This window comes from Anopheles merus, chromosome 3R, assembly GCF_017562075.2.
Source record: "Anopheles merus strain MAF chromosome 3R, AmerM5.1, whole genome shotgun sequence".
NCBI lineage: Eukaryota > Metazoa > Arthropoda > Insecta > Diptera > Culicidae > Anopheles > Anopheles merus.
In genome coordinates this window covers 37,752,390-37,779,886 of record NC_054084.1, presented here as the reverse complement: position 1 = coordinate 37,779,886, position 27,497 = coordinate 37,752,390, and the positions used below count along the sequence as shown (strand labels likewise).

The 27,497-nt window shown below is 41.3% G+C and overlaps 3 protein-coding genes across 4 annotated transcripts; 1 reads left to right on the top strand and 2 right to left on the bottom strand.

Moving 5' to 3' along the window:
- Positions 1 to 13,432: 13,432 nt before the first annotated feature.
- On the bottom strand, positions 13,433 to 19,301 carry LOC121597629 (U6 snRNA-associated Sm-like protein LSm4). Its single transcript, XM_041923519.1, has 4 exons — positions 19,191 to 19,301; positions 19,066 to 19,107; positions 13,929 to 14,027; positions 13,433 to 13,806 (listed from the first exon to the last, which is right to left on the bottom strand). Exons 1-4 carry the CDS (start codon positions 19,191 to 19,193, stop codon positions 13,462 to 13,464), a joined length of 489 nt encoding a protein of 162 aa, XP_041779453.1. The 5' UTR covers positions 19,194 to 19,301; the 3' UTR covers positions 13,433 to 13,461.
- Positions 19,302 to 19,516: 215 nt separating this feature from the next.
- Positions 19,517 to 21,160, bottom strand: LOC121597628 (N-alpha-acetyltransferase 40-like). Its single transcript, XM_041923518.1, has 2 exons — positions 21,050 to 21,160; positions 19,517 to 20,960 (listed from the first exon to the last, which is right to left on the bottom strand). Exon 2 carries the CDS (start codon positions 20,822 to 20,824, stop codon positions 20,177 to 20,179), a length of 648 nt encoding a protein of 215 aa, XP_041779452.1. The 5' UTR covers positions 20,825 to 20,960; positions 21,050 to 21,160; the 3' UTR covers positions 19,517 to 20,176.
- A 252-nt stretch (positions 21,161 to 21,412) lies between these two features.
- LOC121596696 (aspartate aminotransferase, mitochondrial) lies at positions 21,413 to 26,095 on the top strand. 2 transcript variants are annotated; one of them, XM_041921860.1, is made up of 4 exons: positions 21,413 to 21,503; positions 21,625 to 21,767; positions 22,579 to 23,086; positions 24,778 to 26,095. In XM_041921860.1, exons 2-4 carry the CDS (start codon positions 21,679 to 21,681, stop codon positions 25,471 to 25,473), a joined length of 1,293 nt encoding a protein of 430 aa, XP_041777794.1. In that variant the 5' UTR covers positions 21,413 to 21,503; positions 21,625 to 21,678; the 3' UTR covers positions 25,474 to 26,095. The 2 variants fall into 2 exon arrangements, with proteins under 2 accessions (XP_041777794.1, XP_041777795.1); XM_041921861.1 differs by lacking the exon at positions 21,625 to 21,767 and having other exon boundaries at positions 21,433 to 21,503.
- The last annotated feature ends 1,402 nt before the right edge of the window (positions 26,096 to 27,497 follow it).

The window sequence follows — 27,497 nt, the reverse complement described above, 5'->3', positions numbered from 1 at the left end:
CCAATGCGTCTGGGCATCTTTCTTTCTTTACACTTTCGCATCGTTCTTACGGTGCTGCTGGTCAACATCATTTTTCTTTCCCGATCCCGACCATGTGTGCTAACGTTACTGTGTGTCTCTCAGCTCTCCGTGTGTATGGGTGTTCGAGGCTCCAAGGGCACACAAAGGAAGCATAAATCCATGCTTGCAGAAGGGCCACGAAGGACAACGAAACGTTGTCAAACTAAAATTTCAAGAAGAGAGAGAGAGAAAAAAACACACATACACCAACACCAACTGATCATCTTACAAACAGTTGGGTTGACGCTTTGAAGGCATCTTCTTGCAAGGCATTCAATTGCTTGCGTCTTCGCACCATGGTCTGTTCCTGCACGTACACATTTTTATGTGTGCCCTCGAGCATTTTTCCCGCATTGAAAATCCAACTGAAATCCTTCCGTTTCGATACGATTCATTTCATTCTCGGTCGCTCGGTGCACGTTCCGTTAATATTCGGTGTGTATGTGGCTTCCCTTTTGACACTTGCTTCTTGCTTCTCGATTCTTTAGCCCTCATGCGCATGTGGATGGTATGGCAGCCCTCCAAACAAAAAAAGGGAAAGAAAACCCCGCAACCGTTTTAAATGCATCTTGACTTCATTGGCAGCATAAGCATGCACCAGCTACACACCGCACCACCAGCCACATGCATGAATTGATGCACATCGGCCGTTGATGCACAAGTATTCGTAGTGTTCGTAAACGAACAAAAGAAACAGAAACCTGAAAAAGCAATGAATAAAGTTCTTTCATTTCGGTTCCATCGCTGGAAGAGACGAACAATTTAACAAAAAACAACGAAAATCCATTTCCACGACACCTTTCGGGTATTTGGGTTTTTGGCGAGCAGAAGAGTAAAAAAAAAAACAACAACTTCGGAATTAAACAAATGGATACAACATTCTAAACCAATTCACAGCGAAACGTACTTAGCGGAAAGAATCAAACGGGCACAATAACAAAGTTAATATTCACACTCACACACTCCAAAACCTATAAAGTGTGATGTAAAAGGAGCGAAACCCTAAAAGTGTAAACCGCGAAGCGAACGTGAACAAATGTACAAAAAAGGAAGACCTTAGACCGATTGCCAGCACGCCTGCCAGTGAGAAGAAGAATGTTTCCAAAAATGCATCCTACAGCGTTTATATTCTTATTGGACAGTTTATTTAATGGAAATGAATACACCAACAATCTAATAGGTTATGCACCGAAAAGAGAAGCTGAAATGGAAAATAAAGCAAACGAATTTCAAACGCTCCTTCACGCCGCACCAAACACGAATGTCGCGCACAAAGAATAATATTCCATGGGCATGGGAGTAAGAATGGGAGACGTGGAATGGGATGGAACGTGAGAAGCTGGAAGCGAAACGAAACGCGCTTTCGAAAGTGACAAAAAGACAAATGTCTGCCAGAATGTTCGGATGCGGGGAATTCCTCCACCTCCGGAACGATTGTGAAGCAGATAGGGCGATTCCGAGATGCTCTTTGCCGATAGCTTTGGAAGTGTGTGCGTGTGCCCAAATAAGGTGGTGTGTGGGGGAGATTCCCTACGCTGGTTGGATTACAGTGCTGGTCGTGTTTTGTCCTCGGCATTATAGAATGATCTTATTGTTTCTTGTTTCATTAAAGCTTTAGAATCTTATCAATTTTTATAATCGACAAGTTTCAATCTTGAATTTAAATACTGACTTCACTGCTGACTCAAATGCAAATGTCGCTAAGAATTTATAATGTTCAATAATCAAATAATTGTTATGAAATGGAAAATACCTTATATTAATCATTTTGCTGTATAATAATTAAAACAATAAATATAACATCCAAGTATTTTAAATCGGAAGCAACAGAAGCTTATCCATTACCAAATTCTTAAGAATAATATAGACATTCTAGTGACGACCTTGCGGCGTTCTGGTGGTACATTCGTCATCTCGTATGACTTAACAACCCATACCGATCATGGGTTCAAGCCCCGAATAGACCGTGTCTCCCATACGTAGGACTAACTATCCTGTTATGGTAACAATAAGTCACTGAAAGCCAAGCCCATTTATGGTACAGGCGCAGGCCTTGACCGACAATGGTTGTTGTGCCAAAGATGAATAAGAAGAAGTGACGATCCGGAGAGTTCGATTTTTACATCTATTATCTACATCTACATCTATGGTAATTAGATGTATTACAAGGATAAAACATCTTTAATGTGTACTTTCTAGTAAATATCAGAATTTTATAATCACTAAAATTAATTTATTTGTTGCCACGTGCGCTCTAGGCTTGAATGCGCAGGTGTATTCTGAGGTCCTTACGAATTAGCTACATGATATTAAAGAAAAATATTGAAAAAATGTTATATCATTGTATGCTTTCATTTAATTTAGAAATTCGTTTTGGTTTTTACTGTCAATTTCTTATTCGGCTGGTTACAAAGTTTGGAACGTAAAATGCATTTATAATTGTAACAAAATGGTCATGATGTTTGACGTGAAGATCCTAAATGATAAATCAATCATAAACATGTTTGGAAGCTCAATCAAATTCATGAAAGGAACAGAACAAAGAGCTCACGAGCCGAGCTTTGCCAATCACTGTCATAGTCCAATGTTTTTCGCCATTTTGTCAAATACTCCGCCCTTCAAGACATTTAATATATTTTTCGTTGATTTTAGGATTTTTTTAAAGTTTAAGTAAGTCAACTGTTCTATGTACGTAGATTTTTTTAATTACTGTAAGTTGAAATAGCAGTATTTATTTGACGTATATTGCACTTGGAACATGTGTAAGAGCACAACAATGCATTACTTTAAGCATGAATAAAAATATGTAAATATGCATAAATTGAAACTGCACTGCAACAATAATTAAAATAATTACATATAGTAATATTAAAAATATAATTCTGTTGCAGATGATCAACATACACTAATGTCTTCAAAACGTACAGCCATCGTATCGCAGGAACACCTTTTTTTTACAAAACACCTCTGTCGACTAAAATCGATACCGACTGTCCATCCACTGCCTCCGTACGATGCACGTGGGAGACGAAAGACGAACCGAGCGTGCTGGCCATAACAACCATCCACGCACGGTTCCATCAATCACCGAGAGAAGAGAAGATCATTCAAAGCAGAGTCCATCGAGCAGTGGGAATATATAAGCAGCCAGCAGGGGAACGGCGCGGGAACGGCACGAGCAAGAACGACGAACCGCAAAATGAACCGGGATAGTGTAGAAAGACGATCGATCGATGAACGCGTCTTTCAGTGCTTCAGCACCGAACAAAACTCAGATGGGTAATTATGTGATTACGGAGCAACAATTTGGAATCGCTTTAGAGGAAACCCCTGTAATCAACGTTTTGTTGTAGTAATTTTGATTCCATGGGGTTGGGATTCCCGTGGACTTATCGAATCGCAAATCGCCGGGTTTAGATTTTGTTTCGACTCTTCCTTTCTATCCCAGATGCGATGTGGCGGCACGAGATTCTAGGGCAATTATTTCGTAGCTTCCGAAGTACCTCCCTCCAGTGCTGAAGGCTAATAGCATCCTTTGGGCGTGCACGCTTGAACGCTTAAAGCTTCATTGCTCTGCGCGGGCGATTTAGGGTTTGGATATCATTTTCAAATGGACCAAAACACACACACACACAGAGCTTGCTTTCGGGTGGTTAAGAATCTATTCCAGCTTAATTGCCGGTTTGCTCGGGCACGGGCATTATAATGAGGGCGGAAGCGCTTACGGCTGGTTATGGAAATGATAGTTTTCTTTAACATCTGTGCAATCGATTGGAGGCTTTTAAAATGCTACCGGAAAGTGCACACGCTTACTCTCTCCCATTACTTTGCTTCCGCTGCGAGTGCATTGATTGCGGGATAGGTTAATTGTTGAATATTTGCGAAGAAATATTCATAGTTTGGTAATTAAAGCAATTGCGAGTTTTGTCAAAAACAAAATTTTATGTTGCACTTAAATGAGTTTGATGTCATTCATTTCCTGCCAAACATAAAACAGGTCACGTTTTAAATCTAACCACCTGAATGGAACGGTTAAGAAAAACTTCATTACAGTCGGACAACATCCAATTCCAAGAACACTTCATTTCTGCAAAATTATGTGCATTCGACAATACAAGCAATAACTACGGCGAGCGTTAAAAAACAGCTTTCGGGAAGGATAAAAATAAAGACTGGCAATTTAGCACCCCGAAACGAACTCGCGTCGATTTGGCACGCAACGATTTCAGGTTGAATTTTTAAGTTGCCCAAACTCCACACGTCAGGATGCGGATGCTTCATCCTCTCGAACTGTTGCAGCGCTCTTATTGCTCTCCATTTTCCTTTGGTGTCGTCGTTCCGTGCGTCGTCCTACTTGCCGCATCCGGCAGCCCTGAGAGTGGGTGATACATCAGCCGAATGACATCAGAATGGGAGCCGCATCAAGCCGCACACCTTTTTGGGGAAGGGTGCCAATGGCCAATGCGCAAACAGCGAGCGCGCATAACCATCCGGTCGCGTCGCGATCGATATACATCGATTAGCAATTTTATGTGTTCGACCCAGGGCCATCGAAGGTGTTGGGTGCTTGTTGTTCTTGAACACCAACAACCAAAATAATAATAAAAAAAGCATTCGAAGCTCCAACAGATGCACAAAGGAAGCATAAATTGGAGTAACTGATGCATTCCCGCCTTTGGTGCTGGGATCTCATTTCCCGATTCGCTCGAAAAGGTCGTGCCATGGCATGGTATGGCATGAGTTCGGGATGAAATTGATCTCCATGCCACATCGCTGAGTATAGAATGCGAATAAGAATTACCCGTGAATGGATTCCGTACAGTACACGGGAGATTTCCTAATAGGGAAGACGCACAGTCTTTACTCGTTGGCTCCGTTGTGGGGACGAATTATTTCCCGAGAAATGGAAACCAGTTTCTAGAAGATGGTAAGCAAGCGAGAGAGAAAAAAGCATTTAACAGGGGGAAAACAAATTAGACAAACCTCAACCATCCATCCCACGCGGCTGTACATATCACGTCCACGTGCAATCATAGGCTTGCGAGCAAAGGGTGTGAAATCGTACCTAAACTCCCTCGCATCTTCCGCCCATTTCCCCACGCCCGCTGATGTCCACAATCGCCGTGGGTCGAAACACACGGATGGACGGACCACTGGTGGAAAATGGCGCGGCAATTTCCATCCTTTGCGTGTCTTATTACTCTGGTGTGCAATGCATATGGATTTGGTATGGCGGTGGTTTGGCGTGCAGAAGCTCAGTAGAGTTCAATGCGCGAACGGGCGGCAAACCCTCCTCTCACACGTACCGCAATGTATGCCGCAATGTGGACGAAGAACTAGCAAAGGGCTGACGCGACCAGCCGGTACATGAGATTTTTATGTAAAAACATTGTTTTCCCGGCACATCCGAGGCACCAGCTTGTGGAGGGTGTTGATATCTGGAGGGTTCGGAGGAAATAAGCCCATCCTGCGCACAGTGAAGGAAGGAAATGGGGTTTGGTGGTCAAACTAAATGCATGTTTAATGTTCTTTACAAGCTTTTGGATTCTGTTCTGTTGCAATATATCTCGATGTATTGTTATTCAGTTTTTTTGTATTGTTCATTTTACTCTTTATTTGCATTGTTTCGTATTGATGTGCTACAAAAGGTACTTAATTAGGCCAAATGAGCTTAAGTAATTAGGCGTCATTCATAAATTACGTAATGTTAAAATTGAATTTTGTATGACCTTCACGCGAAAAGATTCCGGATCCTCAGTGCCATTTGCAATGTTCTTGCATCACCATCATCAGAAGGGTATTTCATCTAGCCATCTTCCCGCTTCTCCATAAACATATCAATATTTCCAGAAAGGTTTTTATAATTGGCTTTAGATATGAATGATCACCAAATTGATTATTCTATTTCACATAACATGGAATGCTTAATAGGTCATGCATTTTATGGGAGACGGTACCAAAATCGGTAATGTTTGCAGGAGTTTTAGCAATATTTTCGATGTATGTATCCAAAAAATTAGGACCAATGATCAAATCTGACAAAAAAGGACGAAAAATGAATTAAATTCATCTTTAGTTTGTTTGAAAGGAATTGAATTGATATTACACCTATTTCCTGCGTTACAGTTGAATATTGTGCTATTTACTTTGAACTGCGTGTCGTCACCTGCCGTCAATTGAAAGCCATTATCATGAAATGCGTGCCTTTACAATGGATCTGGATCTGGTTTACTGTGGTCGACGCAGTAACGGAATGCAACGATGCTGCGTCGATCCTTTGGTAAGTTTTTCCGTGCGTCCGTTCATGGTAACCACATTTCAATTCTCATATGAACCAGTACTCTAGCAATGACGGCTTATTAGGCTGCGTGGTACATCAAAAGTAGTGAAATCCGTTTTAGGCCTCCATAACCTCGAAGGTTGTTAAGTCAAGAAGAAGAATCATCGTTTGACTCTCCCTCAGCCCCATGTAACAGATCGTAACGTTTGATGACACCTCCTCTCCACCATATCAGCGTTACGTTATTGATGGATGACGCCTTACTTTTAATCAATAATGTTTTTTTGTGTTTAACAGTCAGATGTAAATTAATACTCATTAGTTGAGAAGTTAAGTTAAATATTTTTGTTTATTGATGTTATGTGATCACGATTGAGCAATATTAATTTAATTATAATTTTTATTCCGCTTTTGTTTTTTTAATCCTGTTGGGTATCCTGTTATTTAAATATTTTTATTGTTATTTTGTTCAGTATTTATCTATCAGATATTTTTTCTTTCCAAATTCTTTGTACCTACAACAATATTAGTTACGATCTTACCTCTTACATAAATTTATACGTTTTTTACAAATCAAAAAAGCTCATAGTGCCTCAAGTATGGTGTGATTCTGGTGAGTAAAATACGATGTAAAAACGTGACCAACAACATCGAACCTTCGAACCGTAACACCAACCGAAGGGGGATGCTGTGCAAGGGACAATCGGGAACAATGGAGTACACACTCACCGCGGTACACACATTGGCAGGAGGTTCTGCGATCGCTGTCGTTCGAACGGATCGAACGGTTCCACTCGAGCACTCCAGCACAAGCCAATTCCAGCCGTAGAAGAACGTAGAAAAGCGCAAAGCAAGCAAAAAGCGCAAAACAAAAACAGCATCCCGAAGGATGCTGGAGCATTCGATCCAGTCGTAACGGCCGATCAGTTTAGAGCGGCAATGAAAACGAAGCACTGAATAGCGCACTAACGAACCCCGAACGTACAAAGGCGAAGAACGCTAGAACAGAGCCACGACGACGATGACGACGACGGCACGCTGAGGTACAGAACGCGGAAAAACCGGTTTTCTTTCATTTCACACTAGCTCTTATTCAATTTGGTCGAGGTGTCGTTTTTAACAGATTTCAAACGATTAATTCTCGCTCTTTCCCACTTCACACGCGCACGCTGGGATGAGGTGGACCGCTTTTCTCCACCCTTGGCGGCCTTCCACCCTTTCCTTTTTGCCTTTTTTTGTTTTGTTTTTTGGTTCAGTGATGGTGTTCCCGCGGGCTGGACGCTGATGTTTTCGCCTTTTTCCGGCGCATCACGCACACTCAAGCTGGAGAGGCAACAACCCCATCGGTTTGCACCGTTCTCTCCGTGCCGCGTGCGTGCGTGACTCGCCAGAGGTTCCTTTCAGCGATGTATGGCTATTTTAAAGGTTCTGGACGTTGCCTTACCGGGGCTGCCACGGTTGATTCGTTCCGTGGAGATTGGACGCGATTGGCTCCAGCAGGGGGGAAACATTCGCTACGGGCTTATCGAGCTCATTCCGTCTGTAACGTCTTGCGCGAGCTAAAGGGTGTAGTGTATACGTTTGTTCAGTAATGAAAAATTGAAATAAATATTTACAAAACTTAAAAAATAGCAAGCTTGTAGAAAATCGAATTGCAGTATTTGATACTACTGTAAACAATCTAATGATGATGATTGTAATCCGTCCATCCATTCGTCCATCCATCCATCCATGAATGATGTAAAATGGAAAATATAACAATATTCAATGTATAACGATAGTGGAAACACATTCGCAATAAGCAGCATAAAAAGCATATCGACATGGAGTAATAAAAGAAAAAACTAAAAAATATCTAAATTGTCTATTTGTTCATTGTGAAGTCAACATAAAAACTCATAAAATTAATTAAAAAATATTAAAACAATCAAAAACAAATATGTTAGGCAAAACTTAATAAATCTATCGAAATTTGACTAAAGAAAAAGTGAGACAAACGAAACATATAAGTTGAAAGTGAAAAACACGTAAAATACACCGTAAACAAGATCAAGATCAAAATAAAAAAATCTTATTCTAATATAATAAATATATAAACAAATATAAACAAAACTTCGATTAATAAGCAATGAGAATTGATGAAACAAGATAATAGATAAAAAAGAAAAAAATCATTATTGAAAACATAAACAAAATGTTAAAAACATAAAAAAAAAAAAATAAAAATCTACTACTAACAAAAGGTGGAATTGGTATAAATGGTTAAAAACAAAATACCTAAAGTAAATCCCTTTATACTGATGCTCATCCACCCTGTGCTTAGGGGGGATATCGATTTAAAAGGAGAAAGAACCCATTCGCATTGAGAGAAGCTTCCCCAATCCCCTTCCCTCTCTTTATCCTCGCTTCTCCAACCCGTAGCATGATTATTCACCTGAGAATCAGTTAAGCAGCATCATCAACGCCCTTGCGGTTCCGGAGGAGGGTTTCGCTGCAAACGGTTTGCTGTCTGTCGCCGGGCAAAAGAACAACACTCTCACCGCGCGTATGCTCCGAGCACGAAAGAACTTGAAGCAGGCGCGAAGAAGGCCCACGGAATAATTTATACCGAAAAGAAATTAAATTTATCTTCGCTTATTCCACCGCACGTCCGCGTGAGGTGAGCTTTCAGGCTGGACATGCCGGGAACTCCCGCGCTGCCACCCGAAACACTCCCCGTTCCCCCAAAAAGGCCAATGAAAAAGTGTTTTCGGAGGTATTATTCGTCCGAGATTTAAAGGTCTATTATGTTTTACGTCCGCTGTCGCTCTCGTATTTGGTACAAAGGTAAAGGCATGCCCGAGCACTTGTGGTTTCTGATTTTGTGTAGCGAATCAGCCGAATCAACCTCGAAGATGGAAAGAAAACGGGATGATGGTTTTGTATGACGTCCGGGGGTTTGCTGCTGACCGCAAACGTTTCAAGATTAAGCACATTTAGTGGCCAACGGACGACACAAAAGGTGTGACGAACCCCACGTGAACCCACGAATCTTTAGACTCGATCTTGCGGGTGATCATTTCCGTCATTCTTTGGACATCTCTAAGAATATGGAGCCGACCAATGTCCGACAGCTTGCCTCATTCTTCAATCATACCCAAAGTTGTTCCTTTTACACATTGAAACGTGACGGATCGAAAGAAGAAAGCTTCTTGAAGAGTTCTTACTGATCATAAATGAATTATTGCTTTATATTGTATCGTGACCTATCCCCCCCTAAACTTTATTATTTGAATTTTGAAACATCAATCTTGGGAAAGAATGTTATTACCACGCTCGTTTTATGAAACCTCTCTTTTCAGATTAATATTTTAATATGGACAGAGTTTATGTGTGGTGGGTGTCTTAAATTGAGTATTTGCAACAAAACAATCAAGTAAAACTTCGATTTATCATGTTTGTCGCCCTCGGGGGTCGAACATCAATCAATACATCAACGATTTTAGTGTATTCAATTATATAAAGGATCTTATCTGTATGGTAAGTTTTATGAAGATCTTGTGAATGGCGTTTTATTTTTTCAGTTTAGTCCTTCTGTAGGATTATTATTTATTATTATTATTTCATGTTTATCAAATAGACCTACTATCTTTTTTTTCTTCATCTCTTTTATTATAGATTTTTAATCTATCATCCGTTTGGAGGATCTAAATTCGGATCTAATTCTACCGAAAAAAACATCAAATTCCTGCTTAATTTTCATCAAATTGTCCTAGTCCCCACAAAAATGCAAGATTATTTCATACGCAGAGCCGTAGCGTGATATCCTGCCGCCCTTGTCAAAAATATACACTCGTATTAAAATGTCAAAATACTAAAATATTTTGAAGAAACTCATAGAGTTGTTAAATTAAGACGAATCGCGTACTGCAAATTCGCATATATTCAATATCGCGTATGGCGAACAATTGCTGTAAGTCAGCAATAATATTTTTATTCTAATATAAATATTTTTTCTACTACAACTTTCAATATATGATTAATTCAGATACACTTACCAATTATCATCTTTCACATCGTACAAATTTTACGCATGCATCCCATACATCAGAATGCCATGAATTTCGGTTAGATTATTTATAAATTTTATTTTATTACAGGCGTCCCCCGAGTTACGACCCCCTCAAGTTACGACGATTCGCAGATACGACGATTTTAATTTTGACAGTTAAAAGTTGTCATTGACAAGAAATTGATGTATTTTTTTTTTAATTTCTGGGCTGATAACCGTTATACACACATTTCCAAAGATTCCACAACTACCCGATCTTGAATATATGTATAGTAAACGGCTTCTAAAATATAATTATTACATTATCGAACATTATTTTGAATAAAATACACGATGTCATAGATTCCAACTCTTCAACTTCGGTTATAAACTTTATATTCATAAATATTCAACATACGTCTTTTTCAACTTACGTCTTGCTTTGGTACATTTTTTCGGTTCCAAATACAGTCGTATCTCGGGGGACACCTGTATTTGCTTTTATAGCATACTACCAAAAATGCCTTTAAAAATCTACTTATATTGTTTCGCGTATTGTTAGAAACTTACTTACTCACATCCAATTAGCGATGTTGGTTTGCCTCAGGAGTGTCCAAAACCGCACATGGTCTCGCGCCTTCGTCCATTATAATGTTTACAGTAAAAAAAATAGACAAACATTGTCGATTTTTCATGGGTTTATCTTAACCCGCACTATCGAATCGTTAATTGCACAGTCAATAATAGTATACCATGAGTCAGTAAACAAATGATGACAACTCTATCAGTCGAACTCTGACCGTGATAGCCAAACAGTAAACAATCAAACAACGGCACCCCGTAGCGTCTAAAACAGACAGCGTGCGGCAGTTTGTGGACGTTGTATAAGCCTTTTTCGGCATCTACAACATCTTAGCGCTATTAGACAACAATCAGAGCATCGAAAGAACGCCCGTTGGTGACCCAGACATGAGGTTCGAAAGGAAGCCGAAAATGAAGACCAAGGGACATGTGGCTACATTGCTGCGTTAGCTTGGCCAGAAGGCCAGGATCTTCTTCTATTCTATAGAAGACCAAGATGCAACCAGCAAGACAGTGAATTTTACTGAGTGAAACTCTAGGTGAATTATAGGTGAATTTCGGATGAATTTTGATACGATTCCCAAGTAATCGAACCGGTCCAACATCCCCTAGCTGCGTTCCATCGAAATTTTCTACACCAATATGATGGAAAAGCTCTACTCCAACAATTTTTATGCGAAAACTGAGGAGGAATTGATGAAAATCGAGGTAAGTCTTAAAAACATACTTGCACACATGTCTTCGCCTGCCTTGGCAAAAAATCCAGATAACTGACGAAAGGCAGCTGGGAAGGTAATATATTTATTTTAGCAAGTAAGCTGGTATAATTATCTTTCAAAGGATGCTCATAGAAAGAAATTATCTTTCTTAGTTTTTTTTTCTACAGCCAGCCGAAAAAAAATCCATTTTTCAATACAAACGATGCCGGCCTTAATAGCGGACGCCTCCACACCATCCTGCCACCAAAATTTGAACCTACCGCGCCCCCTCTGTGCTTGTGGACGGCCTAAAAAGACTTCACCAAAAAGACAGACTTCAAAATAATTCAATGTCGGCTGTTTCCATGCGTACAACATGGCCAGGCCTCCGGACCCTGTTGAGCTTGATACGCTGCACCACAGTGAGGTCGCCGTACATCTCGTATAGCTCGTCATTATAGCGGCTCCTCCATTGTCCTTCTACACATACGGGGCAAAATATCCTTCTGCGCATCTTCCTCTCGAACTTGGCTAAAAGGGTTGCCCCCGGAAGGATGGACGTTAGGGCCCTGAGGCTGGCGAAGCATTTCTGGAGACGTCCAGAATTGCCCGGAGTCTATCAGAGTCGGAGTCGTTCGGAGTCGTCCAGAGTCATCCGGAGTCGCCCGGAGTCTTCGGCATCCGGAGTTCTCCGGAGTCGTCCGCAATCGCCCAGAGTCGTCCAGATTCATGCGATGTCGCTCGGAATCGGACTCATCCGAGGTCGGAGTCGTCCGCAAGGAGCAAGGATTTGACTATCCGGTTGCGTGGTAATGAATTAAGTCTCGAAAACCTGTATATGCCGGCATGTTCGCGTAGGACGTTACGCCAAATAGAAGAAGAAGAAGACGTTTGACTGATATTCTTCTGAGATTTCTTTCGAGTTTTACGGAGCTAGTTTGAGGACCCATTTATCCAAACCACTGCTGCCCGGTATTACTTCCTTCATAGAATTTTCGCGAAACGATGGACCAAGCGACTCAATAAGACAGGCCACACTTGAAGAAGAGCTGGTAAAGACCAGCTTGAGAGCATTAAATTGTGGATTAATATTTTTTACCTTTTTTTACAATTTGGTTGGTTTTTCATACTTCCTTGCGAATCTTTGCTGACTCAGTTTTGCCAACGGCAAACAGCGCGCAAAATCAAAATGCTCGTTTCATCACCCCCGGCAAAACTCTCATTTTTGACGCAATTTCACGCCACCCCAAAGCAGATGCTAATGAGCCCGAACCGCAAATCAAACTGGCGAATAATGACACATTTAAATTTTCAAAACTACCCATAATCGACGCCCGGCCAACGGCCGCTTTGCCGCTGAGTTATGAATATGAATGTTTCCATCTTTATAATTTTACTCCCCCCTTTCAAAATCAGCACCCGCTGTTCGGGCGAGCCGTCACCAAATAAGGCGACATACGTATCACGCTCACGAAATTGGTGACCACACGATGATTCTTTTCGTATGTGCACAAAAGTGAAGCAAAAAAAACGGTTTTTGTTTGGTTTCATCTTCCCCCACGGTGTGAGGTTAGGACATTTCCATATTTCCGATCGATCGATTCGAGGGTAACTTTAATTTGCTACTGTCCACCCACACCCGCACAGCGCCGCACCCCAACGCACACACCCACCAGCCGGGGGGCACACATCCCCGGGAAACCTTAGCAAATTAAGGCACATAATAGAGGCAGAGTAACAAACAAAAAAAAAGCAGGCAACATCTTCACGAGACTAAACCAATTCCAAGCGCGATTGTGTCGACTTTATTATTACTTCTTGTTCGGTGCGTTTCGGTTCGGGTTGCCCAGTCCGGCCCGATTGCCGCCGCGGTTGCCGCCGAAGGTGTTCCGATTGTTGGCGTTCATATTGTTTCGCCCACCGCCGCCGCCGCCGCCACCACCGCCACCACCACCACCACCACCGCCCATGCCACCGCCGCCTCCGCGACCGCCCTGGTTCTGGTTCCGGCCGCCCTTGTTCATGTCGGCGCGGCTGCGCGACTTCGACTGCATGTCCTCCTTCACCATGTCGATCACTTCATCCGGTATGCGGAGATACTTGATCGTGCTGCCCCGGATGTAGCATTCCGGCATGCGCCAAAACTTATCACCATCCTGCGAAAGAGAAAGAGAGAGAGAGAGAGAGAGAGAGAGAGAGAGAGAGAGAGAGAAGCAAATATATTACCGTACCGCATGCTGCCCGCTCGATTGTAAAACATCTTCGCTGAAATGCTTACCTTTGAAGTGCAGATGACCTCCCGCAGATTAATATTCATCCAGGTGTCACAGCTCACCAGGTGTCCGTTGTATGTTTCGCCATTCTTTAACTCCACCAACTGCGCTCCGAGATGCACGCGATTAATGCGAACGCGCGGCCGCGCACAAGTTGACAAAGGATGGTTTGAAAAAAAAAAACAGCACACACACAAAAAAACACACAAAATCAGACGAATAATATATACTTTTTATGAGTCATAGTGACACGCGGCTGGAGGTGAATGAATAGAGCACACACGCTAATGTAGATCTTCCTGCCAGGAAAGGCAGACCAGGACAGAATGCGTCACACTTGGGAGCTATATGCGTTAAATCGCACACAAAACGATGTTTGTGTCGTCCGTTGATAAGAAAAAGTACGAGATAAGTGTATGCAAAAATCTACTAATCGAACGGAACATAAAATTATGATTTCTATTCCACAAAAAATAAACAACCACGTGAGCAGTCGTCGCGAGCGAAAAGAAATTAACATGCCATTGGATCATAAATTAAAAGTATGAAATTTATGCAGCCACATCGAAAGGTGTGATCAGTACAACGGGAAGAATTAGTAGCGGTTTAATGCTGGAATAACGTTTCGTAATAAAATATAGCTGTGCACAGCATGATGATAGGTGGCGTTTAGAGGAATTCCAAAAAAATTCATAGAATTTATAAACATTTGCATACAACACCGATCTGCTTTAGTTTTTATATGAAAACTAAGAATAAAAGAGATTTCTTTTAGAGAAAAATAGGCAAGGAATAGGTTCCGAAATCAGACTCGGTTCCGGAATCAGAATTGACCTGGGAATCGCAATTTGGTCAATCAGGATTGATTCCAGAAATATGCTCCGAAATGAGAATAAGTTCTTGGATTGAAATAAGAAGTTTCAGTAGCGGAATCAGTGCGGGATTCTCCATGAGAATGGATCGTTTACACGTAAATTTTGATTCTTTGCGGCTGTCAATAAGTAGCATCATTGGATTTTAACGTCTTTTCTTATGGAGAATTCGATTTCGAAGCCGATTCTGACTTCGGAGCCATTTACGATTCTGGACCCAATTTCGATTGCGGAACTGATTCCGTTTTCGAAACAAATTATGATTTTGGAACTAATTATAATTTAGGAGCCAATTCCAGAGCTGATTCCGATTCCGGAGACGATTCAGGAACTAATTCCAGAGCCGATTTCGATTCCGTAGCCGATTCCGGGGCCGATCCGGAACAAATAGCGGGGTCGATTCCGATTCTGGAATCGACTCCGGAAACTGATTCCGAACCTACTATCCGGAATCGATTCCATAAAACTACGCAGCTAGCCGGAATCGATTCCGACGAAAACTTCATTTTACCATCACTAGTATATACAGTAGTGGCACCCTTTGATATTAGCCTTTAAACCGAGAAGCAATGCAGTAGCGGCACCCTAAAATATAACAAGTGCCTGATACAGTAGCTGACCTCAGTTAGCGGTCAATTTTGAGGTTAAATTTTGTGAGAAAAATCCACATTTGCTATGAATTTCTCTTCGTAAGATTCCGGATGTTTCATGTATTGACATTTATGTGTTTTTCAACTGAGAATCACTCCAGTTAGCAAACTTCTATTTGAAAAAAAAAAACTCTAGTAAAACACATCCACTTAACGGTCACCTATTGTGCAGGTATTCCCCGATATACGATATTAATGCGGACCGGAGGCAATAGCGTATCTCGAATGATAACGTAAGTCGAATTTCGAGGTTTTCAGTCAAATTATAGCTAATTTTCGTATAATTTTGCTTGAAATGGTAGGTTTTCAGCCACTTTATTAGTTATTCGATCTGATTTCAACTGAAGATTACGATTTTGTACCTTTTAAATGGTTTAAAAAATTCGACAAAATTTGAAATAATTTTGCATTTGACATTTGATGTGTCAAATCGGAACAATTTGATCGAAGAACTGTCAAATTTAGAAAAAGCGTACAGAGAAAATGCGTTTATCGAGTATGGCGTATATCGGAGAATACCTGTGTTTCATAGTGACTTTGATCCTTAGGGAGTGTTTTAGAATCTGTCGTATCCAACAACCGATAGATCTTTAATAAAGCTAAATCAACAAAAAAAAAAAATTTAAAAAACTTTTAAAAAACCTAAATAACTTTTATTGTAAGCACAAGTGCAAAACGTTCAGCGCTTGCAAATGGTTTGGCGATCGAAATTTGGATAGTTTTTATGGTAGGGGAAGATACGAAAAGACGGACACTGCAGGTAAGATGGACACTTCTCATAAATGCATGAAAAGGTAATTTTCGAGTAATTCATCGACACATTTGAGAACATGTTTCGTGTAATATATGCGAAGTTGGTTAAATTCACGAACAAAACAAATTTTCAATCGTGCGCGCCTTTGTGGATCTAATATGATTACTGCAGGTCTTAAGCTCTGTAACTTGCATTGTTTACATTTTCGGAAGTTTTATTTCATGAACGATTTGTCATGACTGTTAAGCTAAAACTGGCGGAAGAACGAGAATGAAAGGATTAAAGAATCTTGTTTTCTGCTGTTTTAAACATCCTGATACCAAAGAGCGGGAAAGACGGACACTTTGTCATGGGGAAAGATGGATACCTAATTTATTGATTTATTTTACTTCTCATATCAATTGGTAATGAATATATTTCTTCAAACACCTTAAATAAGGGTATTTTGAAGAAAGAAACCATTACGAAACTAGAAAAAGTAATAAATAAGCGAAAAATGAAACACCGGTCAAAATAGCAGTCATGCGTTATGATATTACTGATGATATGATATTATGATATGCTGTGGTCGCAGACTTTCTGCGGAATAATTTCCTAACGCGAAGTTTTAAACTGTTGTTCTGTAAACTGGAGAAACGTCCACTGTTAGTACCCGATTTTTAAAAAATGCTTTAGAACCTGCGTTCTACGTTCTATTAGAAGCGGTGCTTACGATTCCTTAATTCATGGCTGAATGAATCGTCGTTGCAATTGGCCAAGAATTGGTTTATAAACGTACCAGGACGTGGAAAGCGATAGAATTTGTTAAAATACTGTAAAATTCTTCAATTTCCAACGTTTTCTAAAGGTGTCCTTCTTTCCCATATCAGGTGTCCGTCTTACCAAAATATTTCAAAACTGCTCGCAAAAATTCATGTTTTTCATTCATGAAAAAAACGCAAAAATTGATGGAATCTTATTAGTTTCAACACATTTTCTGATAAAACATGAGTGTAAGATAATGTATGCACATTTTCATGGTCGTTGCACTTATATATCCTTAGATTTTTACCATTTCTCTTAACGTGTCCATCTTTACCTATCTTCCGTTTGAATCCGTTTCACTACCGTACTTAAATAATAGAGCAAATTAATTACACTACAAAAGTAAGCTTGCAAGCAACCCTAGCTCCTAGCTAATATTGCTGTATGTATAGCCACACATATAACCAAAAATTCAATCATCTAAGTGCGTACCATCAGAAAACCGTATATTGGGTTTTCCATGGTTTTCTGGTTGTTTTCAGATTTTTGTTTTGATAAATTTCGTGATTCATGGTTTGCCTCCCTAATATGTTTGAATTCTTTCACCCGTTCCTATTATTAGTAGGCATTAACTTATTTTAATTTCAAACAAACAATTCATTCAAACAATTTAGCATCGTTCAAAACCTTTAAATTAATTGCATCCAAATTATTTGTGGAAGTTACCAATAAATCGTGTAGTTATGATTGTTTTGAATTGTTTTGGATAATTGGCCAAGGATGGTGAAATTTATCCAACAACTTAAAAAATGACTGAACATTATTCCATCCCAAAAAGCCCTCCAACCCCCCCCCCCCCCCCCCCCCTTAGCTCAAGAGTTGATCCGGATTCGAATCCGAAAATAGTCGGATTCAGATCAATCCAAATCCGGTTGCAGACTCATTTTACCCTACTGGCACTACTGGCAACTATTGAACTTATAAATAATTAAATCTAATTGGAATTTCCATCCTTAAAGAAATGCGTGCCTAAGAATGCATTCCAAGTAGAAAGCGTGCAACTATTTTATTCCGAAATAGTTACAATCAAGGACCCTAAATTACTACAGCAAGAAAAAATCAGGTTCATAAAAATTCCTTATTGACCATTTCACCCCACATGCCAATTTTTCATCGGAATTTTCATACATCTTGGCCACCATAAACGCACAACCTGAACCCAGGCTGAGTCTGTAATTTATACAGATAATATACCGGGGCCCTGGAACTGATCCTGGTAAGGCTTATCATCATTTATGGTGGGACTTATCATCATCTTGAATCAATACAGGTCCTGAAACTGATACTGAACCCAAACCGGTCCTGGAACCGATCCACATTCTAAAACTGTCTTCTAAACACTTCTTGATTGATTCTCTAAGAGATTCCGAACCCACACCTTTTGAAATGGTCTTAAACTATTAGTTGAACAACGAGAGTTGTAGCTACTGTATAACTCTTTCTCACAAAGGAAGGACAGTCATTGAAAGTGCAAAACCGGATCCTATAACAGCGGTGTAGAACAAGTTGAATGACCTTGCTTTAGCTCATATTAGTTTAGCAGGATAACAACTGACAAACTCGCAGAATACCACTCGAATGCCAATCAAAAGCAACATTTCGGGAGTGTTGACAATTTCTTCTGCCGGTTTTTATCCTCGGTTATCTGGAACTGACTATAATGCTATTTTTATATAGGAACGAACCATTCGTACCGGCTGTACATTGCACAAATGATTCGAGTCGGGTCAAGCTTGTTTAAGAAAATTTTACAATTCACCAATGAAAGGTGTTTAAAGCAAAAGCAGATAAATGGGAATGTCGTTTGTTAACAATTCAAGAAGTTCGTTGAGATATAAATTAGTTGCTGGCATTCTGAAATGCCGGCTTACCAGAGCCATTATAAAGCATCAACGCAACGCTCACCATCATTAGCTTTCTATCCACCTCGAACAACAATGTATAGAAGCCCTACAAGACTAACTAACAATTTCTTACATGTTACTTCTAAAATTGGGCAATGCTTGCTCATTTCAACAAAATTGGCGAAATGAAGAGAAAACAAATCGCATCAACATCTTACCATAGGATGACTCTGTGCCGTTTTGAGTAGAGATAGTGGTAGCTAAAAGAATAATGAAACAAACAGCAAAATGAGAGCAACATTCTAAGCGGACGTCCCAACACAGTGTATAAATAAATACTTACCATTGTATAAGCTAAATAAGAAAGATTCTAGTAGAAATTTCCGCAAAACGCTGCGCGGCAAATGGAACTTCTGTTTACAAAACAAACCAAAGCCTGATTGACGTTTCTTCCTTCTGCTGTCAAATACACCATCACATGTTCGTGAGGAGCATTGTATAAAGAAAATATTTGAAATGCATTTTCTTTTCAAGCAATTATACTTTTACTCGTTTCTGCTAGAGGGCGCTGAAAGTCGGTGCTGAATTGAGTTTTCTTGTTTTGATTTCGATTTGATTCGCGTAAACAATTCTTCATCAAATGGTAAATAAAAATGTTCGCTGATGGTGTGTTCAATTAACTTATTTCACTCTTTAATAAGGATTTGATAATTCACAAGCATTTTTTTCATTATTGATCATCTTTGTGATCATATTGATCATCATTGATCTAAAAACAAGCCTACGGTAGAGTTGGCTGAGCATTTGTGAGATCCGGGAGATACTCGAGTGAATTTTTGTTTTACATCTTTCCAGACGAATTCAATTGTGCGCTCTGGCACAGTACATCTAATACCTAAACCCTCCTTTTTCAACATGCCGATCACGCGAAGGAATAAGACAAAATGCATTCTTTCGTAACAACGGTACGCCCATTCCATGAACACGTTAAGCAGGTCCTCTCGGCGTACATGAACAGAGAAATCGTAACAAATCTCCCGTATCGGATGTTGATGTTCCAGATCGTTTGGTCTTACTGAATTCCACTCCAATGAAGGTATTCACGTTGTTGCTGTTGTCTTTCAATTCTTGTTCGTTTAACGCGTGTATCGAGACAGCAAATTTTATTTGCTAAATCTTCACTTCACAAAAAACTCAGGAACTCCAAATGCTTATAGCAGGATCATCATCCTAAGGTTGATCCAAAAATTTGCTGCTTTACATTACTTATCTCCTAGCACGCTCTCAGCACTTCTGAACACTAAAAATGAGTAAATTATGCCTGTTAGTTTAACTTCCTTGGTTCATGATCTTGTAACACTTCGTGGGCGCTATGAGCACCTCACATTCGGGATATTTGGCGCTTTCCTTGCTATCCGCCCGGTAACCCAATCGAATAAGAAATCTCTTCAAATCAACATCCTTCTTAGCCACCGCCACCATCAGCAGCTGCACTCCGAAACGGCGAGCAAGCACTTCCAGCGTGATCATCAGATGGGTACCAATGCCTTTGCGCTGGTACTGCTCCTCCACATGTAGGTCGTAAATGTTGACGATGGTATGGCCCAGCACGAAATCGAATCGAAACATTACGTAGCCGAACGGTATGTAGTTGGTCGGATCGTAAGCAATCAGGTAGCGCGCCCAGTACATGAACAGATTCACGTAAGTCGTGCGCTTCTGCCAGCGGAATCCATACGCTAGGTACTTCTGTTTCAGATTCCGTTCGGCCAGATCGTACGCCCATTCCATGAACACGTTAAGCAGGTCCTCTCGGCGTAGACAGATTAGTGCTAGCTGCTTCCAGGTACCGTTTTGCTTGAACCGATACACAAGGCAATCCGGAATGACAATCGTTGGGTTTCGGTGCTTGATGGCCAATGTAGTGTATCGTTTCAACACCTTGTAATAGTTCTTTAGTGTAATTGAATTAGTCATTTCGGTTGGTCGTATTGATGCAATAGCGAATAAGAATTGTACTATGATCAATGGAACTCCTTCCTTGTGAAAGTTCCCACGAATTTCCCCGCTATTATGAACTCGTTTTACTCCAAACAACGTATCTCCTTCGCGGCTGGAATGTATGTAATGCATTTGTTTATAAACCGTACTACACTTTAAACCGAAAAACCAACAATTCCGCATATTTTATGTTATCTCTACCTGTAATATGATTCAAAATCAAGAAATGTGCGCAAAATGTTCTAGTTGCAGCATTTCAGGAGGAAAGAAACAAATATGAAACTGCGCGCGGAACGGTACGTCAAATTTGAACTAAACGACCACAAGGTATGATCATAAACATGAGGTTATGACGTAGAGTTTTATTCAAATTTGATTCAAAAGCAGTTTTTATCACTTGTTTTCAATAAAATAAAATTAAAATGTTTTCTTAAATGTACATGTATAAAAGGAAAAAACAAGTAAATAATTTTCTAAAAATGTATAACATCCCATTGTGCCGCACTGGAGCACGCAACTGTCACGCCGTTTGTCAACATGGCCGACGTTGCATCGCTGTTGTTGCGTGACCCGACCCTTCCCAACACACCACTTTGGCCCAATACCGAAAGCGGTGCGTGTTTTGATAACGCTCTGATAACGATTTGCACTATCGGTGAGTAGGAAGCTCAAAGTAAACGCGCCGAGATTGTCGTGCCGCATACGAGATATACCAAATAGGGAACAGCTCGGAACTCGCACAGTTAACGGTGAACCGTTTCTGTTTTCGAGCCTAGTGTGCTTCGATCTCTCTCTGTCGGTGAAAGCGGTTGCGTGTTCCGGTCGGAAAGATGGCCTGCTCGAAAGCTCTGCAGCGTAGCTCAGCTGTTCTGTTGCGAAATGTGCTCCCGGCCCAAGGTCAGCTGGCTGTACGTGCGAGGTAAGAAATTGTGATGGTTATCCATTAGCGTTCCGATGCCGGCTGCACCCAGTAAAGCGGGCCATTTTGCATTGGTGACCTTCGGCAGATTTGTCAAGGTCACGGCGGTCGGCGTGATGGACGCGTGATCGGGTTTCGCGAACGCACACACGCTGACGTAGATAGGTCGTATTTATGGTTCAACGCGTTACCTAACGGAGTATGGTCAAGATTTTGAGTGGATGTGTCGGGAGGATTTATCTAAAAATAGGCAAGTGAAAGCGGAGCGGAACTCTTGTACAGTAATATTACTTGTAATGATGAATTTTTTGGCCAATCAGCTTCCACGTCCGATGAATCATCGATAGTGCGTGTGGACTAACTAATCTGCCGACTGATTGTAATCCTAGTTTGGAAGATTCTAGAAAATGCAGATTACACAACATGGCCGCTCCAGTTTGCCTCCGTACCAATGCAAACATCATTTCGTAATGATGAACTTTGCCGCATTTTGTTTGCATCACATAAGAACTGCATACATTTTATCTTCCTCTAGTCAAAGCTTTGTTATGCGCTATCTAAAGCAGAAAGGTGTGAATAAGAAATTTTCATATTATGATAACCGCTTAGCGACAACAGCTTGATAATGGAAATAGCAAATATGGTCATGAAATGCTTTGTTTGTTTTACGGATTTGCGCTTTTAACCAACTTCAACATGATAAACATCATTTAGGGACGAAAATACCTATCAACACAATTCAATTACATAGAAATAATACAATCTATTTGAATCAACTGAATACTGATCCCTCTTAACCTTTCCCTTGCAGCTCCTGGTGGAGCGGCGTACAGATGGGACCGCCGGACGTTATCCTAGGCGTGACGGAAGCGTACAAGCGCGACACGAACCCGAAAAAGATCAACCTGGGCGTCGGTGCGTACCGTGACGATAGCGGCAAACCGTTCGTGCTGCCCAGCGTAAAAAAGGCCGAGCAGCGGCTTGCACAGAAGCAGCTCGATCACGAATACTCGCCCATCGGTGGAACGGCCGAATTTTGCAAACACAGCATCTTGCTGGCGCTGGGCGAATCAAGCGAGCACGTCGCGAATGGGCTGAACGCCACGGTGCAGGGCATCAGTGGAACCGGTGCGCTACGCATCGGTGGTGCCTTCCTGGCCAGCTTTTTCCCCGGCCCGAAGGATATCTATCTACCGACTCCGTCCTGGGGCAACCATGGGCCAATCTTCCGCCACTCGGGGCTGAACGTTAAGGCGTACCGCTACTACGATCCATCAACCTGTGGCTTTGATTTTGCTGGCGCGCTGGAAGATCTGTCGGTAAGTGGAGGGGGTTGAAAGAGGATGCAAGGTGGCAGACGCGGCCAAGAGGTTTATTATCGCACTACGTTCGAGTGGAATGGTATTGGACGGTGAGAAAGAGGTTTAAATGAGCACATGGATCTCTACGTCATAGTACATCATTATCAGTCTTGGATGGAACCAGACGCGAGCTTCATCGTCGCGCGACCTCGCGATGTTGTTTTGCTTCGAGTTGTTTGCACTCATTGTTGACTAATTCAATGGGGTTTCTGTGGCGTACTTAATAGCTTTCATCATTTTCTTGGTCTATTTTTTCACCCGCCAAGGATTGGTTGTTTCACGGGGGATATCTGCTGATGGGAGAATTTCTAGAGCCTTCTGCTCAAATGATAGTTTTGATCACTTTGGAACAATGTAATCAATCGTTAACGTTATTGTTTCTTTTTTACAAATACTATAAATAGTCATGGGTAAAGTTGGCAAAAATCCGGAGTCGACTCTGATAAAATTGGAATTGGTCCGCCCTGCATTATCCGAAGTCGTCCGAAGTCGTCCGGAGTCGTCCGGAGTCGTCCGGAGTTGTCCGGAGTTGTCTGGAGTCATTCGGAATCTTTCAAGTCGTCCGAGTCGTCCAGAATCGGTTGGAGTCGTTCGGAATCGCTTGGAGTTATTGGGAGTCGGAGTCATCCGGAGTCTTTCGGAGTCGTTCGGAGTTGTTCAAATCGTCCGAATCGTTCGGAATCAGTTGAAGTCGAGGTCGTCTGGAGTCGGCCGGAGTCGGCCTTCGAAACAAAGGCCTGTATACGAAGTGCACGGGCAAGACTAAAAAGACAAAAAAAAAAACACAACGAAATGAAATGCCTGATCACAAGCACCGAATGACTCCGTCCGACTCCGGACAACTCCGGACGACTGCAGACGACTCCGGACAACTTCGGACGACTCCGGAAGATTTCGGACGACTCCGGACGACTGCGAACGACTCCGGACGACTGCGAACGATTCCGGACGACTCCGGACGACTTCGACTCCAAATGACTCCGACCGACTTCGACTCCAAATGACTTCGACCAACTCCGGACGACTCCGGAATCGGTTCCGGAATTGAAATCGGCTCCAGAATCGGAATTGGCTTCGAAATTAGTATCGGCTTTGAAACGGAGTCGGTTTTGGTATCTCCATAAGAATAGGCGTTTGGGTCCAATGATGCTACTTATCGATAGCCGCAAATAATCAAAATTTACATGTAAACGATTATCATAGAACATTCTCATGGAGATTCCCAGATTGATTTCACTTCTGAAACATGCAATAATTATAAATTTATACAAAGAAATGAAATTTATTATATTATATTATCTGCATTGGACAATTCATGAACCAAATTGGACTGATTTGACATTTGATTTATTTTTATTTTTATAGAGACTTGGCTATTTTTATATTATTTTGTTTGTTACATATTAAGTCGCATGCTTTACGACTAACTCATCGAATGTTATTATGAGAATGTTATACGAAGTTTTTACCGTTGAAATTGGTTGTATTTATGTCAGTTTGCAATGTGATTCTTCTCTTTTTGGATGCAAAAACATACTTACCGCAATTTTATTTTTTCTGTCAACGTTAGCGTTGTTGATTCTTTTTACACTTTAGTACAATAACAAATAGTTTGTTAATATGTTTCATTACCGTTATTTATTTTCCAGAAAATCCCAGAAAAGTCAATAGTATTACTCCATGCGTGCGCCCACAATCCCACCGGCGTCGACCCGAAACCGGAACAGTGGGCCGAGATGTCGGCCCTCATCAAGAAGCGCAATCTGTTCCCGTTCTTCGACATGGCCTACCAGGGCTTTGCGAGCGGTGACGTCGACAAGGATGCGCTGGCGGTGCGCGAGTTCTTGCGCGATGGCCATCAGATTGCGCTGGCCCAAAGCTTCGCCAAGAACATGGGCCTGTACGGTGAGCGCGCGGGAGCGTTCTCGCTGGTCACGGGCAGCAAGGACGAAGCCGACCGTACGATGTCGCAGATCAAGATCCTGATCCGACCGATGTACTCGAACCCGCCCATCCACGGTGCCCGGCTGGTGGCCGAAATTTTGGGCGACAAATCGCTCCGCCAGGAGTGGCTCGGTGACGTGAAGCTGATGGCCGATCGTATCATCTCCGTGCGCTCCTCGCTGCGCAACAACCTGAAGGAGCTGGGCTCGTCGCGCAACTGGTCGCACATTACCGACCAGATCGGCATGTTCTGCTTCACGGGCATGAATCAGCAGCAGTGCGAGCGTTTGTCGAAGGAGTTCAGCGTTTACCTCACGAAGGACGGCCGTATTTCGATGGCGGGCGTTACCTCGAAGAATGTGGGCTATCTGGCCGAAGCGATCCATGCCGTTACGAAGTAAACGGTGCGCGGACAGTTAGACTGCAGACCGATTTTTCTGACGCCGAGCGACATTGTAATGCATTTAGAATGCATTTTCCTTATCGATGATCTACAGTGCTTTAAAGAATACTGGAATTACCATAGTGAAACATTTGAAAACAAAAAAACACACAACGCAATCCTATGCTACACTGCAGGGCGAGCAAGAACGTGTTTAGGATACGCATTTTTTTTCTACACCCGACATTTATCCAATATGTATAGAGCACCTTTAGTGGCTTAATTTATCGCAGCGCGTAACAGTGCGTGTGCTTATGCTGATTGTGTATACGGGCGAATTGCGCCAGCATATCAGAGACCAGTCAGAGACATCACGACCAGAGAGAAAATCAATCTAATTGATGAAAAGTGAGCTATTAGGCATAGGCGTTTCATTTTGTTTTTTTGATATGCACATTCTTCCAGCTGATATTTCGACACTTTCTATTCTTTTTGATAGCACAGGATGCACGCCTTGAGTTAATATGATAGAAGTATGAATGAGGAAGCAGTTGAGCATTGTGAGAAGAAACTGTATTTAAATCAAAATAGATGGCTGCTGGTAGCATTGAGATCAAAGCATCACTGCCCTTAAACGTAAAGTTGTTACGCTTGACATTTTTCAGCATATCCGAAAAGATTTGGTTTGAATGGGTTTAGGCAAATTTATGATGGTATTTATTAGTAGCTAAGGATGTTATGTGATAGGATTAAATTTATTAGACTTTTTTCAGCTTGCCCATAGCTTTTACACCACTAGCTAAACGAAAACATATCCTCTGCATGTGTTGAAGTTGTTATACAGTAGTGTATTAACTGTTTTCGGAATGTTTGTGCTCGATTAATCATCTTTTGACACAGGTCGAAACATCATCAAAGCCATAATACCCCTAACAAGACACCCGAACCATTTGCCCTTTTATCTGCCCCTTCCCCGCTGGGGTCAAAACTTTCATCCAAACAAGTTGCAAGTTTTTCAAGCCCATCACCTTTCCAACAGCTAAAATAAGATTAATAACCACAAGTTTTTCATTCCTATGATTAATGTGGCCACCACCATTCGTGTTGCTGAATGCGCCAGAAAAACACGTCCCATAATTAGGGGCTGAATATTAATTGATTGATGATATTGGGTTGTGCATGTGTATGAATTACTCGTAAAACGAGCGCGCACTTTATGCGTCTAATTGGTTGTAGATCTAATTACAGCGAGATAGAAATTCATTCATCACTTTCACTGAAACCACAAAATCCAAAGCAATTAGCTTTGCAGCCTTGCCAGCGCGGATGTACTCTGCCTGTACAGCATAATCAGCGGGATGTTAATAGTGTTCGTGTGACATGAAATGCACATTATGATGCAGGAGGAGAAGGAGTGTTTCAAGTTTGGATTTTTGCTATATTTATTCATTCCGTGGTTTGAAGTTGTAGTTAAAATGGTGAAAAATGCCATCATCAGAAGTATGGTACGATAATCCATTGTTAGTACTACGCATTGAAATAGAATGGCAGATAAATTCATTAACATAATCATGGAAAAGCGGGTGCGACACAATTCAATTAGTGCTTTAGTACTGAATAGTAAATCATCTGAACAATTGCGCTATACATGCTCGTCACTCCATAATCGTTCACTGTTGAACAAGGAATGCGCTACAATTAAACAAAACGCATCGGATATATGAAAACTGCGTTGAAATTACATACACGCTCATACAAAAAACCTCGGTTGGTTGGTTGGATGGTTGTAATAATTAAACATACGTTGCGAAAGTACGAAAAACACTCCAATTACTTCAATTTCCTCACACTTCCGTACAGCCCTGAAGTATAGCGTATGTATGGGAATGTGAGGCAAAATGGACACGTTAAGAAATTTACCTAAAAAAAACTTATATAAAAAAAAATTATTCAGGAGGAACGGACCAAAAAGGCCGTACTGCTATTTTACTTTTTAAATTGTTTTTGCTGTTTTCTTTCTACGAATTAAAATTAATGCAAGAC

Bases quoted from the DNA above. Each gene is read 5' to 3' on its own strand.
- LOC121597629 (XM_041923519.1), bottom strand. The intron at 14,028-19,065 runs GTAAGATGTTGA...CTCGGAGCGCAG, and splicing joins CGGCACAGAGTCATCCTATG to TTGGTGGAGTTAAAGAATGG. The intron at 13,807-13,928 runs GTAAGCATTTCA...TCTCTTTCGCAG, and splicing joins AGGTCATCTGCACTTCAAAG to GATGGTGATAAGTTTTGGCG.
- LOC121597628 (XM_041923518.1), bottom strand. From the start codon at position 20,824: ATGACTAATTCAATTACACTAAAGAACTATTACAAGGTGTTGAAACGA.
- LOC121596696 (XM_041921860.1), top strand. From the start codon at position 21,679: ATGGCCTGCTCGAAAGCTCTGCAGCGTAGCTCAGCTGTTCTGTTGCGA. The intron at 21,768-22,578 runs GTAAGAAATTGT...TTTCCCTTGCAG, and splicing joins CAGCTGGCTGTACGTGCGAG to CTCCTGGTGGAGCGGCGTAC. The intron at 23,087-24,777 runs GTAAGTGGAGGG...TTTATTTTCCAG, and splicing joins GCGCGCTGGAAGATCTGTCG to AAAATCCCAGAAAAGTCAAT.